At 40.2% G+C, this 19344-nt stretch overlaps 1 protein-coding gene across 2 annotated transcripts in view; it reads left to right on the forward strand.

The window, feature by feature from the left end:
* The window catches only part of CAPZA1 (capping actin protein of muscle Z-line subunit alpha 1), a gene marked incomplete at both ends in the record, with an annotated part of 39869 nt that overhangs the window by 9084 nt on the left and 11441 nt on the right, over positions 1-19344 (forward strand). For both annotated transcript variants that reach the window (XM_084244233.1, XM_084244234.1), the window contains 3 exons: positions 9618-9681; positions 12659-12710; positions 17575-17638. In XM_084244233.1, the coding sequence (XP_084100359.1) occupies positions 9618-9681; positions 12659-12710; positions 17575-17638 (180 nt within the window). The remainder of the gene's footprint in view (positions 1-9617; positions 9682-12658; positions 12711-17574; positions 17639-19344) is intronic.

The following is a 19344-nucleotide window of genomic DNA, read 5'->3' on the forward strand; positions in this document are numbered from 1 at the left end:
AGAAAAGTGTCATCAAAGTTCCCATTTTCAGCGGCACCCAGCAAGTTCCCCACAAGCCCGAGACATCAGTATATCCAAAAAGGGCAGGTTTATTACAAAATGGGAAGGGAAGGTGTAAGGGGGCAGGAAGAGGCCACTGAACAGGTTTTCTATGATTCTGTGCAGACGGGGTAAAAGAGGAGAGTCCTGGAGCCCTCGATGGCTTTTCAGGCTTTTATTGGGATTTACCAGGCACATGGCAGGCAGAGGTGCTGGGGGGCTGGGAGGCTTACTCAACAAGTCTTCACTCTTTCTGGGCTCTCTGGCGTTCTCTCTGCTTCTCTCGTGGTTCTCTGCTTCTGCTTCTGTTCATTCTCGGCTTCTGTTGGCATCCCTGTGACGCCGCCCTTAAAAGGTCGGTCTTAGCCCGGTGAATCTCATCTACCTATGCCCACACCCAACTCCAGGTGCCCGCCATCAGGCATGCATTCAGGACCGCAGGGTTCCATCATCTGTCCTGATGGCGGGAGGGAAGAAAAGCCTGATACTTTTACCCTACAGAAGAGAAGGGCACTTGCACAGACACAAATGGCTAGAAAGGGCTGCCCCTGAAAGGGACAGATGTGCAAGAAACGCCTGCATAGACACAGGTGGGCAGGAGAAGAGAGTGGGAGGAGAGTGGCCTCTGCTGCTTTGCAAAGGGAGAAGGTTGGAGAAGAGACACACCTGCATAGTCATGGGCGGCAGGAGAGCTGCTGTCCTGGCAGTGCAGAAATTGCCTTGGTAGTCTCCTGCTAGGGAGGGGTTTGTTCCTTTGTGGGATTGTTCGCTGCTGTTTAATTATTTCTAGGGTTGGCTCCTAACTATCTTTCCTATATTTGGTTTGACCAGGTAATTTGGAAGGACCGGGGATTCTCTGCAGTGGCCCTCTAATCTACATATCCCACATCCGGTGTGTGCTTCCGGATACTTAGCTTTTCTATAGCTTGTTTAAACAACTATGTTAATCATTTCTTCCCTAATCTTCAGCTTCTGGTCTAGGATGAACCAGTTTCTCATCTTTGATGCCTTCTTCCCAAATTTTCTACATAGCCTCCAACAAAAAAAGATTGTTTCCCAGAGTTACTTTGACCCCTTCTCATTACATTTCCTAGCGCAAAATATCTATAGGGTTAGCCAGCCTGGAACAAAAGCTGAGAAAGCAACATCAAAGTGTTATAGGGCAGCCCCGATATTGAACGGGTTCCTGGCTGTGGGTCCTCACCCGCGCGCTTACGAGGGACTTACGAATACTCCACTCCAGACACACACAAAAGGTTCATAAAAGGTTTATTTACAAGGGAAAGGGAATTAAGGAAAATGTACAACTCAGGGAGAAAATAGGGAAATCAAGTCTTTAATGCGTCCTACCCGATCTGCCGACCTGGAAACCCAAAGTCACTCTCCGAGCTGGCCGGACGCTGCGAGCTGGCGGAGAGCCAAAATGGGGGGATTTCCCCCAAAGCCCACGTGTCTGCCTTTTATATCCACCTGGCTGCTTAACCCCACCCTCAGGTCCCAGCCACCTTCCCTTGGGTGGGGATGGGATTTGGAGTTCCCGGTGTCTTTGGCTTTGGCCTGGGGTGGGGGTGGAGTCCACAAAGCCTGTATGGAATTAGCTTTAGGACATCCTTTTCCCCCTAACAAAAGTACAAATCACATCTCCCAAACTAGGGAGTTAACAACAAAACAACACTGGTATCAAAACCTGGTATAATTTACCCTATGCATGAAACAGTGTTTTCCAAAACAGACCTTCCTCAATAGGAAAGACTTAGAGTCTTGTCTTCCACCAGCAATCAAACAAATCCAAGAATTCAAGTGGCAAATATGCCCCAAACTAATGGTGTAGACAAAAATTCCCAGCAGCAAATCCTTTTAAACTTGGACCTTGCAAAACCCTCGGATCTCCAAGAATCCATTAAGGCTACAGCAATTACCACTTATTGTTCAAGCCTTCTTCCATCTTAGCACCCAAGCATAAATTTGCTAATTCAAACCACCACTGAATCTTTTTGGCTTGCAAAATCCCCTGAGGGAGAGATCAGGAAGTAGTTACAAGCAAAAGCCTGAAGTCACTTTAAAACCCAAAACTACCTTTAGAGTTGCTAATTAGACCAGTAAGCCAGCAGAAATCACAGAATAAAGTGCAAAGTAACAGCAATTTACCACCATATTTTGAGAAAAACTGCTTGTTTAGTTGCTGACAACCCTACCTTGAGGCCTCAAACACCATTTTGGAGCAGATTCCATCTTTGATCTAACAACGTGGTTCAACACTAGGCATATTTAAGTAAAACTGCTTCCTCTGAAGAAACGTGTGCACACATACACAAAGTTTCCACAAGGTCCATGCCAATTTGTTTTTTAAAGATTTATTTGTACATCTAAGAACCGGGGTACAGGTCAGATGTGCGGGAGGGTGAGAGGATTCACCAGAGACAGAACAGGGAACGGAACAGGCAGCTGACCGAAATACACTGCTGAAGGCGAGACAGGAGAGGTCTGCTGTGCCATGTGAGATTTTCCACGGCCGGCCTGGAGCGCCGCAGAGGCTGCGGACAGCTTCACAGGGCTGTGCTCAAGCATCTGCGCCACCAGGGAGGCCCATGCCAATTTTTCTAACCTCAGGGTCAGGAAGCAAATCTACACATATCTCAAGCATTAGAGAAACAAAAAACAACATTTGTGCTTATGATCAGTGTGCAATAGAACAAAAAGAATATAGTTTAAAAGTCTCCCCACGAAAACGACCAGTTACCCATCTCCTCATGTATAAATACGCAGCTAAACAGGATTGGCCTGAAGTGGGGCCACCGAGCCCCAATAGCTTGCCACAAGCCAAGACGCCTTCTGGTGGGGACCCACAGGAGAGGGGCAGAAGAGTCAGGCAAGTCTGGAAGGAAAAGAGTAAAATCCAAGTCAAGATAAAGGCTGCCCTTGCCAGCCTCCCCTCAGGTCTCGCACCCGCATCTCTGTCTCTGTCAAGTGTCGCCTTCAGTGTGCCCCCAAGTCCCTGGTTCGAGTCCAAGGCCAAGAAACAAGCACAGCCTCTTCGCTTGTCTCTGCTCCAGGTGCCTTCTCCACGCCCCCATCCTGTCTTGCTTCCTCCTCCCTCTCTCCTCTGCTGCTCAGCTCCACCCTTCCTTGGGTGGGGCAGGGAATGGGGACCTCCCCCTTTCTGTGGCTATCACAGTTACACATCTGTAAATCAGATCCTGAAAATAAAAATCCTGGATAGAGAGAATTAGTCATGATATTGAAGACTACATCACTACTTGTAGATACATAAATTAGGTGACGATACACACTATTATTTCCCCTTCGCTCTTTACTAGAACCTCCTGCTCATCTCTGCATTTCTGTTCATCCTACCTCTTTTAGTCACACGGGCTCAGAACATTGGCATCTCAGAACATAGATCTGCCTGTTATGCTCCGCACTCTGTCTCTGGTGAATCCTCTCATCCTCCATGCCTCTGGCCTGTACCCCAGCTCTTGTATGCATAAATAAATCAATCTTTTAGAAAATACCTTGAATTTTTTAAGATTTATTTATACATAGAGACCTCCCTGGTGGCTCAAGGGGTTAAGTTCAGCATTATCAAGTTATCACCAGCCATTGCAGGATGAGTTTTGATCTCTGGCCAGGGAGCTACGCGCAGCAGACCTCTCCTGTCTCACCTGCTGCTCCCCTCAGCAGTGTATTTCAGTAATCTGCCTGCCGCCTGTTCTGCTCCCCACTCTGTCTCTGGTGAATCTGCTCACCCCCACCACCTCTGGCCTACACCCCAGTTCTTCCGTACATAAATTTTTTAAAAAAGATTTATTTATGCATACAATTCACCGGAGTCAAGAATGGGGAGCAGAACAGGCAAGTTGACTGAAATACACTACTGAGGGGAGCAGTGGGTGAGGAGAGGTCTGCTGTGCCATGTGACTTTTTACCTGGCTGGGGAATCAAACTCAGGCTGTAGTGGTGATAGCCCTGAGCCTTAACTCCTAGGCCACCAGGGAGGCCCTGCTTTGCAATTCCTTGTTTTGCATGTAGGTAACATTAGGTGTTTATTAGGTACAAGATACTTTATGTATCAACAATGTATTCATCTTAAAATGTCCCCATAGCATACTTACATTATCCCTTTTACAGTTCAGTAAACTGAGACACATTTAAGGTTAAAAAAAAAAAAAGTTATCACCAAGTGTCTAGAACTAGCAGTAGTAGAACAGATACAATGTTGGCATCTGCTCCCAGACCTGTGCTCTTACCCACTTTGATATCTTTGAGTAAATAGTGAGTTATGCTAGCAAACATTACAATTGAAATGACATAGACCAAAGCAATAATTAAGTTTATTGGTGTGGTAATGTGGATGCTTTCTTAGATACTAAAACATTGTTGTTCCCTGGATGACTGCATGATAATTACTGCTAAATTAGCTTAGTGCTCTTTTGAGTTTATTCACTTCAAGATGCTGAAAATGCATACATTGTACAAAGATGAAAAATGATGTAAGAATTATATAAAATAAAATATTTTTAAAAATTAGAAAAAAATTAAAGAGGTAAACAAATTTTAATTATACTCAATAAATTTTTCATTAACTCAAAAAAAATTCTAGTATCTGAATGTTATAAACTCAAAGTGTTGTAAAGTAAGTTTTTAGGAGCTTAAAGATCTGAAAGTTCTTTTGACAAGACTGAGGGCACTGTCTTAACTTTATTTTTTTAATTTTTAAAATTTTTTAGATTTTATTTATACAAGCACTGGGTACAGTCAGAAGCGCAGGAGGGTGAGAGAATTCACCAGAGCCAGAGCGGGGAGCAGAGCAGGCAGAAGGACCGAAGTACACTGCTGAGGGGAGCAGCGGGCGGCAGGAGGTCTGCGCGCCATGTGGGACCCTCCTCCAGTGGCCGGGGAGCAGCCGGGGATCGAACCGGCGCTGCAGAGGCTGCGGGCAGCTTTGCAACCCAGCGCTCAACCTCTGCGCTATCGTGGAGGCCTAACTTTATTTTTTTTTAAAGATTTATTTATGCATACAAGAGCTGGGGTGCAGGCCAGAGGTGCAGGGGAATGAGAGGATTCACCAGAGACAGAGTGGGGAGCAGAACAGGCAGATTGACTGAAGTACACTGCTGAAGGTTGCAGCAGGTAAGACAGGAGAGGTCTGGGCCTCCCCAGTGGCGCAGCGGTTGAGTGCTGGGTTTTGAAACTGCCTGCAGCCTACGCAGCGCCAGTTCAATCCCCGGCTGCTACCCGGCCACCGGAGGAGGGTCCCGCATGGCCCGCAGACCTCTCCTGCCGCCCGCTGCTCCCCTCAGCAGTGCACTTCGGTCCTTCTGCCTGCTCTGCTCCCAGCTCTGGCTCTGGTAAATTCTCTCACCCTCCCGTGCTTCTGACTGTACCGTGTTTGTATGAATAAATAAATAAATAAATAAATCTTTAAAAAAAAAAAAAGACAGGAGAGGTCTGCTGCGCCATGTGAGTAGCTCCCTGGCCAGGGACTGAACTCACGCTGCAGTGGCTGCCGAAAGCTTCATAGATTGCATCTAAACCCCTTGCGCCACGAGGAAGGCACTATCTTAACTTTATGGTATGAGTTCAGATGTGAACTATGGGCTTTGGATAGTACTAAGATGTCTATGCAGATTACACCAAATTGTGCCACATCTGGGAGAATGTTAATAATGGGCGAGGCTGTGCATGTGGTGAGGCAGGAAAGGGGGCACTTGCAAGTTGTGCCCCTCTCTTTGCTTGTCTAAATCTTTCCCATCTTTAATATCAGGTTCTGTTTCTTTCCAAGGAACTTAAAGTACTCACAGGGTGCAGGCCAGTTTATGGACGATCTCTTTATTTTCCCTCAATTTTGTTGTGAAACTAAAACTGCTTTTTATTCCCCCTTTTGGGGAGGCAAGAGGATGGGAATGGGAGGAAACAGAAATCTAGGAAAACTTAACCTTTCGTTGATACTGAAAAACTTTTAATTGCCTCTGTTCAGGTTAGAAATATAATACAATCAATTCTCTTAATATTATTGGAGTGTTTAAAGTTTTTGTAGTAGAATTTTGTATAAGACTAGAGTTACTCTCGGGTTAAGTTTCAGCACTGTGAAGCTATCTGCAGCCACTGCGGCAGGAGTTTGATCCCCGACCAGGGAGCTAACCCACTGGCGCAGCAGACCTCTCCCATCTTGCCCGCTGCTCCCCTCAGCAGTATATTTCAGTAGATCCGCCTGTTCTGCTCCCCACTCTGTCTCCAGTGAATCCTCTCCCCCTCTCCCCCACATCTCTGAACTGCACCCAAGCTTTTGTATGCATAAATAAATAAATCTTAAAAAAAAAATGGTTTGACATTGATGGTAATTTGATTGTCTCATTAAGAACTTAAATTTGGGGTCTCCCCGGTGGCGCAGCGGTTGAGCGCTAGGTTGCAAAGCTGCCTGCAGCCTCTGCGGCGCCGGTTCCATCCCCGGCTGCTCCCCGGCCACCGGAGGAGGGTCCCCCATGGCACGCAGACCTCTCCTGCCGCCCGCTGCTCCCCTCAGCAGTGTACTTCGGTCCTTCTGCCTGCTCTGCTCCCTGCTCTGGCTCTGGTGAATTCTCTCACCCTCCCGCGCTTCTGACTGTACCCAGTGCTTGTATAAATAAATAAACAAATAAATCTTTTTTTAAAAAGTTAATTAAAAAAAAGATCTTAAATTTGAACTTGAATTGTTTGACGTCACGGCGGGGTGCCTATCTGGAGAGAGGTCTGAGTTTGTTGTTAAATATACCAATGTTTCTCTTTGTCTAGGTTAAGTGAGATGAATCATCATCTTCATATTCATTATCACATCATATGTTTGGGAATTTTCAGCATCTTTTCTCTCATAATGTGTTAAAATTATACTGAGACCCGTTTAAGGTCAGTTCTATTATTATGACTGACATTATTATTATAGTGAGAGATATTAACTGATATTGCAAATTGTTTTTTCTTTTATATACATTTACACTTTCTGTGTATTTCACCTTTTGCTGATGAGAGATAAGATTAATTCATGTGGCAGGCTGAGCGCATTTTTTTTTTTTTGACTAGTCTTTTTTTAATTTAATTTGTTTTTCACATTACCTACCACCACCCCAGCATCCCATTGTTGGCCATCTCTGTTCTAAATTTTCACCATCACAATTCCTTATATCCCTCCTCCCTTCTTACCTTTAGAAACCTCACAGTATTTATTAATGTCCACTAGTTTTTGTAAGTATTTTATTTTGTGCAATCATCTGCTTTGTAAAATTGCAGTGTTAATCTTTGTCGTTCTGAGTTGCTTTTTTACACACAATTCCCTTGAACTTCCTCCAAGTTGTTGAAAGTAACTGTATTTCATCATTCCTTATGGTTGAATAGTGTTCCGTAGTGTAGATATACCATATCTTCTTGATCTGCTCATCTGTTGATGTCTTCACTATTATAGTAGTGCCGCAATAAATATTGTAGAACATCTAGGTTTTTTTGTTGTTGATGGTTTTGATGTTCTTTGGATAGATGTCCAAGAGTGGAATTGCTGGGTCATATGTGTGCCCATGGTTTTATCTTACTTTATATGCCATACCTTTTAAAATGAAAAAGTAGGAAAAAGCAGATGGGAGCAAGGAATAAATTAGTAACAGTTAAAAAGTGAGCATGCCATCAATGGACCAAAAAAAAATTTTTTTAGCAGTTCTTGAGAAAAAGCAGATGATGGTTCAAATACATGAAAAAAGTGAGATCTGAGGAAACCATAGCCCAAAACACATTATAGAAAACTGTTAGAGAAGTAGGAGTCATTCTGGGGAAGCTCAATTTAAGAGAGAGGAAGAAAAAGCCTCAGAACAGTCCTTCGAGTAGGTTAATTGGCAAGTGCCCTCGCGCTGACTGCTCAACTGGACGCCTCCTTTCTCTCTTGCCGGTCTACACTGTAGCCAGTGAGCATTTGTCCTCAGAAGACTGCTTGAGAATAAGTGTTGGTGGCCTGAGAGGTGGGGGGGGATGCTGGAGGTAGCCTCACGCTCTTAGGAGGGTTCATGCAGAAGGTAATCTCCCCTACCCTCAGCAGCACAAGTTCTACCCTTTCCCTCCCCTATAACCACTAGAGACTAAGGGTAAACAGACCCGACAAGCTAAATGAAGTTCAAAGGGGAGTAACAAACATTTGTGAACGACTAGTGCTATGAGTGAGAAGCACCAAATTCAAGGAACAACCAATCTTAATTCTAAGGAAATTATTGAAAGAATAAAACTTTAAAAAATAAGTATAATTAGTATCCTCAAGGAGACTCAAGAATTTACTACACACACACAAATATAACCAGAAATCTTGGAAATTAAGAATAAAAATTAAGAATTAAAAATAACTAAGGATAGCAAAATGGGCACATCTGTGGAGCATGTTAGTAAACTGAAAACTGGACTAATTCTCCTTATACAAAGAATAAAATGGCAAAAAGGATTGCATATCTCTTCAGATTAGAACCTAACTTTTAAGCATCTATTAAATTACTTATTTATTTTTTTCCCTCCCCCTCAGTGTCTGTTTATAATAGGAGATCCAGAAAAGTAGAAAGGCAGTAGGCCACAGGAGAGGGAGTTAGAACACATAACAGGAAATGTTTTCCTTAGCATTTTTTAGGACTTTCCATACAGTGTTGAATAATAGCTGATAGGAGTCATCTTTATCTTTTTAATTAATGACAGTGTTTATATCTCATCGTTATTAGCTGTGCTGTAGAATTTTGATAGCTAGCCTTCATGAACTTAAGGGCGTTTGTTCTGCTTCTACCAAAAAGCTGGTAGTTTTGTTGCTGTTTTATGAATGAGTGTTGAATTTTATGCTTTTTGCTGCATGAGTTAAGTGGATAACAAGGTTTTGTTTCTTTAATTTGTAAATTACATTGACGTGTTAGTATTGAGCCGGCTTTGCATTTGGGGTGAAGACTGTAAACACAAATTGGGATACTCCCAGTCTACTAATACTTTACTTAGGATTTTTTGGGTTTTTTAAAAAGATTTATTTATTTATTTATACAAGCACTGGGTACAGTCAGAAGCACGGGAGGGTGAGAGAATTCACCAGAGCCAGAGCTGGGAACAGAATAGGCAGATGGACCTAAAGCACTGCTGACGGGAGCAGTGGGTGGCAGGAGAGATCTGCGCGCCATGTGGGACCCTCAGAGGCTGTGGGCAGCTTCCCAGCCCAGCATTCAACCGCTGCGCCACCAGGGAGGCCGTACTTTACTTAGTTTTATTTAAATGTTCATAAGTGAAATAGGATCATAGCTTTCTCTCTTTATGACTATAGTATATTTTGACCAAAAACTGATTATTCAACTCTTTAAAGAAATAAATCAAAATTAATCAAAGAAGCACATATGTCCCCAAGTTAGAACAAATCTATATTGACAATAATATAAAATTTTATAAAAAATGCTTTGTAAAAAGATAATCTAAACAGTACAGGTTTAAACAGGAAATTTTATTATTTCAAGGAACACAATGAAAGTTTTATAATTTGTTAACTCCTGTTCCTTTTGTATGTTACTCTTCATAATTCTTCTACTGTAAATTTTATTTCTCTTTAGGTACGTATAGCTGCTAAATTCATCACTCACGCACCCCCAGGAGAATTTAATGAAGTGTTCAATGGTGAGTAAAGATTAGGATTTAATTATTTTAAGTCATTTTTAATTACATATAACCATTTATATGTAAATTTGCTTTCACTTCTAACCCTTACAGTACATATTCGTAGCTATAAAGGAAATCAAGCTCTAAAGAAGTTAAAGTAATTTATCAAATGTCACCCAGCTCGTAAATGTCAAACCCATAGCTGAGTCAAAAGCAAGTCCTAAACACATAAATTAGGATTTCTATCTTAGATGAGAAAATGTCTTAAGTAGCTTAGTAATAATAAATGTAGAAATGGTGTCAGATGGTTTTCATAGTTTTATATCTCGCATTATTAATCATCGCTTAAATTTTGTCATTGTTTTCGTTCCGGAAGTGCCATAGTATGGTAGTACACTTTCTAGAGCCATTGGCGCTGAACTGACTGCATCTGGGAAGCTTGATGATAGACAGATTTCAATACCATCATCCCCTCAAGATTCTCATTCATTAGATCTGGGGTGGAATTGAGTGTGTTTTTATGAAATTCTCCCAAATGATTCTGAATTACAGCACTTTGGGAAACTACTGTTCCACTCCATTTACAGCCATTTACAACCTCCCATGCCATTCACTGCCTTAACACAACTTTTTTTTTTTTTTTTTTTTTTTTAATACATTTTTTTTTAAATAGAGGCATGTTTCATTTATTTATTTATTTATTTATTTGTTTGTTTATACATGCACTGGGTACAGTCAGAAGCGCGCGGGAGGGTGAGAGATTTCACCAGAGGCAGAGAGGGGAGCAGAGCAGGCAGAAGGACCGAAGTACACTGCTGAGGGGAGCAGCGGGCGGCAGGAGAGGTCTGCGCGCCATGTGGGACCCTCCTCTGGTGGCCGGGGAGCAGCCGGGGATCGAACTGGCACCGCAGAGGCCGCGGGCAGCTTCGCAACCCAGCGCTCAACCGCTGTGCCACCGGGGAGGCCCTGCCTTAACACAACTTAAATGAAAAATGTAGATGGAGCATCTTGCACTTTGTGATGAAACCAATCCCTGTAATTTTATTTTAAGTTAATAATTAATTCATCTTAAAACTCCCCTTAAGTAAAATTACAGTCTTTGTACATCTAAGTTCACTTTAGCAAACATTTATTTTCAAGTTCTAATTTTACAATGGGTCACCTACTTGAAAGGAACTGTATGATACTCATCTGTACCTAGTCCAGAGCTCTGTACATGCTAGAATGATCAGTAATCGCCACTGGTAAAATTAATGGTGCATAGAAAAAGTAACTAGGAAAACATTTAAACATTAACCATAAGGAGTAAATAACACAATACAATTAAATCAAGGAATTTTTCTATATAGACTCATTGGTGAATTTTTGAGCACTAATAGCAAGAAAACCAAATGAAATCTTTCATCCCCTAATCTTTCTTCCCACATTGACAAATGTAAATTTTCAACAGCTGAGTATTTGGAAAATTGTCTTTAGACTTGAGCTTTCTCTAACAAATTAGCTCAGATAATTTCTCAACTTGACAAAGTTAATGACCTTTGTAGTTAGAAGTCCCTTGTTTTATTTTTGACAACTTAATGTATTTTACAGGGATATCTTGAGAATAATTGATATCAAAACATTAAATTAAAAATTGACAAACTACTTGTGACATGAGGTCTAGTTTTTGTTGACGAGCTATATTCTGGCCTCTGCTAGCTCCCTTCTTTCACAAACTTTTAAGAGACAATGGCCTTTGGCTGGAAGGGATCATGCTCAGCGAAATAAGCCAAAAAGAAAAAGAAAAATACCGGATGGTCTCACTCATAGCAGGAATCTAGAAAACTTAAATAAGGGACCAGGAAAATGAATAACTATAAGAAAGTGAAAATCAAAATCAACAAAAAACTATGAACCAGAGACACTTTTAGGGGGGCGGGGGCGGGAGGGGAGGGATTGGGGTCAGAATGGGGGGCTGCAATTGTATGGGGAATATAACAATAAAATTTATTAAAAAAAAGAAAAAAAAAGAAAAAAAAAGATTTCTCAAATATTTTAAAAAAAAAATAAATAAATAAATAAATAAATACCAGAATTAAAATGGAAAAAAAAAAAAAGAGAGACAATGGCCTTTGGCTTGTAATTAGCTTTCCCTCTTCGAGCTAATATGTGGTAGTTTCTTAATAACAAGGACTCTCTTCTTCCAAAAATAAAGTGAATAGACTGTTGACACACAGCTTGTTAAAAAGGTTGTAGGCTCCCCCATATTAGATTCTCCAAAGAAAAGTATGTTCAGCGATTTTACTGCCATTGACTGAATTCTGCCAGGCTTCCTTGGTCTGATGTTGCACAGAAGACCTTACAGTTCTTCATGTAATTTTAAAGTTTTCTATAGATTTAAAATTGGCAGTCCTGGGCCTCCCCGGTGGCGCAGCGGTTGAGCGCTGGGTTGCGAAGCTGCCCACAGCCTCTACAGCGCCAGTTCGATCCCCGCTGCTCCCCGGCCACCAGAGGAGGGTCCCACATGGCGCGCAGACCTCTCCTGCCGCCCGCTGCTCCCCTCAGCAGTGTACTTCGGTCCCTCTGCCTGCTCTGCTCCCCTCTCTGGCTCTGGTGAATTCTCTCACCCTCCCGCGCTTCTGACTATACCCAGTGCTTGTATAAATAAATAAATAAATCTTTAAAAAAAAATAAATAAAGTATGTCTTGTTTTAAAAAAATAAATAAATAAAAATAAAAAAATAATAAAATTGACAGTCCTAATTGTAACCTTCTATAAACCATGTTTTCATTTGCTATGAAATTTCTTGAGCATCTGTTGTTGGATTATTGTACATAAATAATTGTGTGTGCATTAGCATGTTTGCATTTAGAGAATTTCTACAAATACAATATATCAAAATACTAAACTTTGTAGACCCTGACTTTTAAAAACTCTAATCTAGAAGTCTTAAAATTTCTCAAGTTTTTCCTCTACTAGACGTCTTAACATCTTTTAACATTTTTATCTCCTCAGATGTCCGGCTACTACTTAATAATGACAATCTCCTCAGGGAAGGGGCAGCGCAGTAAGTATCTTTCTAAATTCACATGCATAACTTTCTAAAATTGGATATACTATGCTGAAGTGGCACGGGCCATGCTACTCATGCTGTCTGACAAGGTCCAGGCATGGGTGAAATCCCTGAAAAGTCAGGAGGCTCCATAGCTGGCTCCCGCCGGATCCTTTTCCTTTTGTTTATGGAAGTTCTTGTAATTGTGGCAATTTTTCACACTTGAACCTAAATACAGATGACGTGATCAGAAATAGTTTTTACAACTGATTGTTCCAGTTATGTTGGTACTGCAAAACAAGGCAGTACGAAAAACATGTATGAATAACATATCCCAAAATAACCAGAGTTTCTCTCTGCTTGGGTCTAATAACTCAAATTCTAATATTTCCTAATCCTCTGGGCATAAGAACTAAACTACACTCCGGAAACTATGAAAAAACAAAGCCTAACTGACTCTGGCCCCTAACAAATAACCATACGCCACTCTCTTTTATACAGTAAATTTATGAATATAATGAACTTTTCCACTCCTGCTCTCGATTTTCACCCAATCCTTTCATTTGCAGAGTTCTTTGATAAAAAGGATTATTAAATGGTGATTTATGAACAAGAGGCCTCTTTTTGATCATATAATTATATGCTATTCTTAGGATGACTAGATTAGTGGGAGGAAACCCCATTTCTTTGTTCCCTAATTATTAGATCAAATAAACTCCCCGTGCCGTGTATGTAACCTACAGAAAACGGCATTAACATTTCTGTAACCTTAGACTCTTTAACATTTAGTTAATCTTTCACTATGATAAAAATAGAGGTGTTACTTTTAATCAAATGAGTTCATGTGCCTGCTTTAACATTAATGGGATAGCTGCTCGGCTGTAAAAAAGAAATAATTATAATAGGAACGCTTTGTGTAGCAACTGTACTTTTCTCTAAGAATAATGAGCGTCATCATCTCAGTATGAGGTCAAAGAGACCCCAAACTGCTCTTGAGAATAATGCGGAGACTGTTACCTTTCTGCTTAACCGCACATGCTGATGTACTCCCGCAGCCTGTTTGTCATGTAAAGACCCGCTCAGACCCTCAGCAGGAGATGCTTGCACCCTGATCAAGTGTCTGTGTCTCCTCCTTCCCTCATTCCCTCATTTCCGCCGACACCGTCTAGCCCTTCCAGGACCCTGCCCGGTTCGGAGCTGGACTCCGGCGCTGAAGTAAACTCATACCCTGAAAACTACATTTAAAATAATTCAAAATAAAGCAGTTGGGTTTAACAGTTCTGCTTGTTGTTTTTTTCCTAGCAGGAAACATGTTCCCCCAAACTGTTGTTTATGTCCTTAAAGTAGATTCCATATGATTTTGTTTATTTTTATTTTTGCCCAAATTTTTCCTATTAAGGCAGGGTTTAAATAGATTAGATTTTCTTCTAGTTCTTCTAGTTCATATTGAGTTTTTTTAACTTCTAGTTATAGAAAAATTAGACTGTTACTGGGCATTAGTATTGTGCCTCAATACTTAGGATTAGCTACAGAATAACAAAATAGCGTGTTCATTCTACTTAGTCTATTAACTCCTCTCAGGCTGTCTAATCTCCCCTAAAATACCATTTTCTTTCTTTCTTTTTTTTTTTAATGTACTTATTTATTTATACAAGCACTGGATACAGTCAGAAGCGTGAGAGGGTGAGAGAATTCACCAGAGCCAGAGCTGGGAACAGAACAGGCTGGCTGACAAAGAAATACACTTCTAAGGGGAGCAGCGGGTGCAGCATGAGAGGTCTGTGCGCTATGTAGGACCCTCGCCCGCCCGGCGGCCGGGGATCAAACGGCACTGCAGAGGCTGCGGGCAGCTTTGCAGCCCAGCGCTCAACCCTGCGCCACCAGGGGAGGCCCTAAATACCATTTTCATTTTATCTTGTCCTCAAAAACATTACAGTGGTGTGCTGTTGTGGTTTTTTGCTTGTTTTTTTGCAGGGGTGGGTATCTTCCAATATAAATACTGTAGTTAACTGGCTTTATTTCTACTCCTTCACTCTTCAGTACAACGTTCTGCTTTAGTTACTGTCTATCTAGTTGTTTCAGAGTTCCTTTATATAGAGGAAACCAGAATTGGATAGTCACAGGGAAAGAGTAGGGGGAGATAGAGAAAGATTTTGATGCAGAGCCACAGATAATTATTATAAGGGCATTTGGTATGATATATAAGTGGTTTAGAGTCTAGCTGTAGAAAACTGTTTTAAGCAGTCTTCTTCCCTCTCCATGCTGTTTATTGAATGCATTTTGGGACCAAATTCTGTAAAATTTGCACAGTATCACTATAATTGTCATTATGAATGATACCCTAAATTACACATTGATTTAGAAAATTATACATTAGGCACACACTAAAAATAATTTAATACTACTTTCTCTTAGAGGCATAGCATATGACATAGAAAAATATTTTCATCATTTGTGGGTTTAACCCCTCCCCACCCTCCGCCCTTTCATTTTTAAAGAGTCTCATCTACCTTCTGTCAACAAATAACCGTTTTGGATGCTTCTGATAATAAGGAATTCACTGTCTTACAATTTACCCATCATATTGTTCTTAGTTTTATCCTTGAGAGCTACCCAAAATAAATCTACTCTGTGCTTCAGTACCTACTGAACAGGGGATGGAAGTATAAAGCCAGAACCCACAGGTGATTGCTTCTTAAGCCATATTGTTCCATTGCCAGTTTGGAGTAACACTCGAATTTGGTGTACAGTTCAGGTGCTTCAATTGCCTTAATTGCCCTGATGATATAGCTTTGCATTTATAAATGTTTTGGTTAAGTCTAGATTCTTAGAGAATCTTCTTGCTAAAAGAATTGTCTTGGGCCCCAAAATTTTAACTTTCCATCAGATTGAAGAGTTTAGTTTTCTATTAAGTATTCCAGTTCCTTCACCATAGTCCTCATAAATTGTTTTAGTAAATATTGTTTTACTAATCTCATCCTCCTTATTACTGCCTTCTAAATAAATGAAGAATTGCCTGAATGACATTAGTTTGACTCTCTTTTTTGGATTTCCACCTGTGCTTGTGACCATCAGAGCCATTCTCTGGTCATTCCTGGCAGTTCTTGAATAAGTAGGGTGTTGTTGGTCTTACTAAAGAGTAGACTCTATTCTGAGAGAGGAAATTTCTACTATGTTTGGAACAGAGACTGTCTTGACAAGATTATATTTTAGAACAATCACTGGCTACTATAATGGGGACCTATAAGACTATTAACACAGGTTAGAGATCCGTGGTGGTGGTGGTTTGGACTAGAGTTGTGTTAGTAGGAGTGGTGGGAAGGCGTCAGATTTTGAATATGCACTCATGGAGGAACCTATGAGAATTACTGATGGATTGGATGTGAAGTGTGAGAGAGAGAAGAATCAAATTTTTGGCCTGAGCAACTGGTAGAATATCATTTATTTGAGATGGGACTAAATGTTAAATTTTAGTGTTGGTGTCTGTAATCTGTTGTCTTAGTTCACATCCTAGCATGGAATACTCCTTTACTCCCTAGTCTGCAAGCTTAAAAAAAAAAAAAAAGAAGTCCACTTTCCATAAGCATTTAATTTTTACTCTTTTCTGAAAAGCCAGTGTGTTTGGGAATCATTTTACTACTGGATGTGGTATTATAAGGAAATGACTCACTAAGAAACGCAACAATAACCTAAAATGAGAGGATTGAGGGCCTCCCCGGTGGCGCAGCAGTTGAGCACTGGGTTGCGAAGTTGCCCACAGCCTCTGCAGCGCCGGTTTGATCCCCGGCTGCTCCCTGGCCACCAGAGGAGGGTCCCACATGGCGCGCAGACCTCTCCTGCCGCCCGCTGCTCCCCTCAGCAGTGTACTTCGGTCCTTCTGCCTGCTCTGCTCCCCGCTCTAGCTCTGGTGAATTCTCTCCCCCTCCTGCGCTTCTGACTGTACCTAGTGCTTGTATAAATAAATAAAATAAATAAATAAATCTTTAAAAAAAAAGAGAGAGAGAGGATTGAGGATTAGCCTTAAATTTTGTTGTTGTTGTTTTGAAAAGTCTAAGACAAGTTTAATGCCCTGCTTAAAATCAGTGTTCTAGCAGGTGTTTTAGAGGTTAAAATTGAACTGGAGAGATGTTTTACTCTTCCATTGGCAAGTGATTCTGTGAGAAGACCAATGCTTTATGAGAATATAGGTGTGTTATGCTTTCCTATACTGCAATTTATTTCTATCTTTCTTTTGCCTTATCTTTTACTTTAGCTTTGTAAGATGTATTAGAGATCCACTGAAAATGTAAAATTTCATAAACTAACACTGGACAAATATATAATAATATTAGGCACGTACTTTGATTATTCATATCCCTTTATAAATAACCTCTCCTCTGCCATAGGGTCTACTTTGAGGCTTGATTCAGCTCTTATCTCACCTTTTCCCCTTGTCGAATACCTTCCAGTATTTTTAATTATGATCTATTTTTAATTTTACCTTTGAAAGCCTGGGGTAAATAAGACATTTCCAAAATAGCACATCAATGGAAGATTCTTTTGAATAACCTTATGTTGTGTTTAAATTAGGACTATTGGCAATTCAAAATAATCAATAAAAAGTTAGGAATTGTCTCCATGGGAGCTCTGTTGGAGCTGCAGGGTGGGGTGGAAAGGGTAATTTCAGAGCTTTAGGCACTTATGAAATCTGTGTAGAGGAGTTCTTTCTCAAAGCTGGAAGATGTTGTAACACCACTTGTCTAGAGAGAGAGGGTAAAAGCACCAGGGAGTGTTCCCACAATTTCTTTTACTATTATGTGAACTGCCTTTTGTATTTGTTTATATATAATTCTCTCCCTCTTTCCTTACCCTTTTTTTCCCTTTTCCTTTTTAAAAACAGTGCATTTGCCCAGTATAACATGGATCAGTTCACGCCTGTGAAGATAGAAGGATATGAAGATCAGGTAATCAGTGTTCCTGTTGGATAAGCTGTGCCTGGGAGGGAGTTGAAATCCTGTATACTAACACAGTGTCTGAAGATGCTGAATAAATTTATAGTTTAGTTTTCATAGTTTTTGTAAATATTCTACATTTTAGGAAATTCTTCCCCTCTCTGATGATACTAGTAGTTTCTTTAACAGGAAAAGAGAGCTGCCCTTAACAAGACTGAAAATAAAAAGTAGTTAAGTTTTATACAGGGTTTCTAGCTGTCTCTAATTCTCCTTAGTAAGAATAATGGGTCCTGTTCAAATATAGGAACAAAACAAATGTGTTCATTTTACCATAGTTTATTAACATTGTATGGCAAGGCTTTGTAAATTCATTACTGTACAGGCTATATGACACTAAATAAAAAATTTCTTTCAAAAGTCTAAATGCCCTTTGAACCCACTAGTTCACAAAATTTTCCTAGTTCACTTATTATCCTAGGATAATAAGTATGTAATGGATATAAATGTGTATAAAAGATTACTTGAGACAAGGTTTATAATAAAAGTGAAAAATTGAGAATGATCTAAATGTCTCAACATTAAATATCTGTAGGTGAAAGTACTATGTAGCCATTGAAAACTTATATAACTATTGATCTGGAAAGAAATCAATGATATATTAAACTAGAATATAAGGCAATATTTGCAGAAGTATGCTAGTTTTATTTTTAAAACTAGTTTTATTTTTATATTTAAGTGAACAGATATGCTGTGTTAAAATCATGCAATTTACCCAGTATAACATGGGTCAGGTTAAATTCTATGAAAAGTACATCATTATTTTATGTACCACTAAGAAAGAAAAAAACATTGTCAATTAAATTCTGATGCAGCCCTAAGATGCCCTCAAGTGTAAGATGCATCCCATTTTATGAGATGTTAAATCACTCGGGGAATATATGCATCTTACGATCAAAGAAATAAAGCATACAGATGTGCATAGAAAAGGAACATGGGAAAATATGCATCAAAATGTCAATTCTATGTGTTGGAATTACAGTTACTGGAATTTGTTTTGTTTATTTTGGTTTATATTTTTGCTTATCTTAATTTTCTTAATAAAAATCAATTAATTATAAACATAAAAGAGAAAATACCAAAAGATCAATAATAAATACTGTTTGCAGTTGATACTGTTTAATAGTACAGAGGAATTATTGAAATTATGAATTCTGTGTCCAGATAAATGATATGAGAAATGGTTAACTTTGTCAGCATTCCCATATACCAGAAGTACTGAGTTTGAAAGTGTAGTCAAAAGGAGATCACATTCTTGGGGCCTCCCTGGTGGCACAGAAGGTTAAGCACAGCACTTTGAAGCAATCCGCAGCCTCTGCAGCACGAGTTCAATCCCTGGCAAGGAGATACTCACATGGCACAGCAGACCTCTCCTGTCTCCCCTCTGCTCCCCTCAGCAGTGTATTTCAGTCAGTCTGCCTGTTCTGTTCCCCACTCTATCTCTGGTGAATCCTCTCACGACCCACAACTCTGGCCTGTACTCTAGTTCTTGTATGCATAAATAAATAAATCGTTTTTTTTTAAAAAATCACATTCTTGGCCATAACAACAAGAAGACATTCCCTGGGCCCTAAATTGAGGAAGATACATGAATTATTAAGGTTGATGTTATCACTGCATATAATAAAAATTCAGCTACAGCGGGTTAACAAGACATTTCT

The sequence above is a fragment of the Talpa europaea genome, assembly GCF_964194135.1.
Source record: "Talpa europaea genome assembly, chromosome: 9".
NCBI lineage: Eukaryota > Metazoa > Chordata > Mammalia > Eulipotyphla > Talpidae > Talpa > Talpa europaea.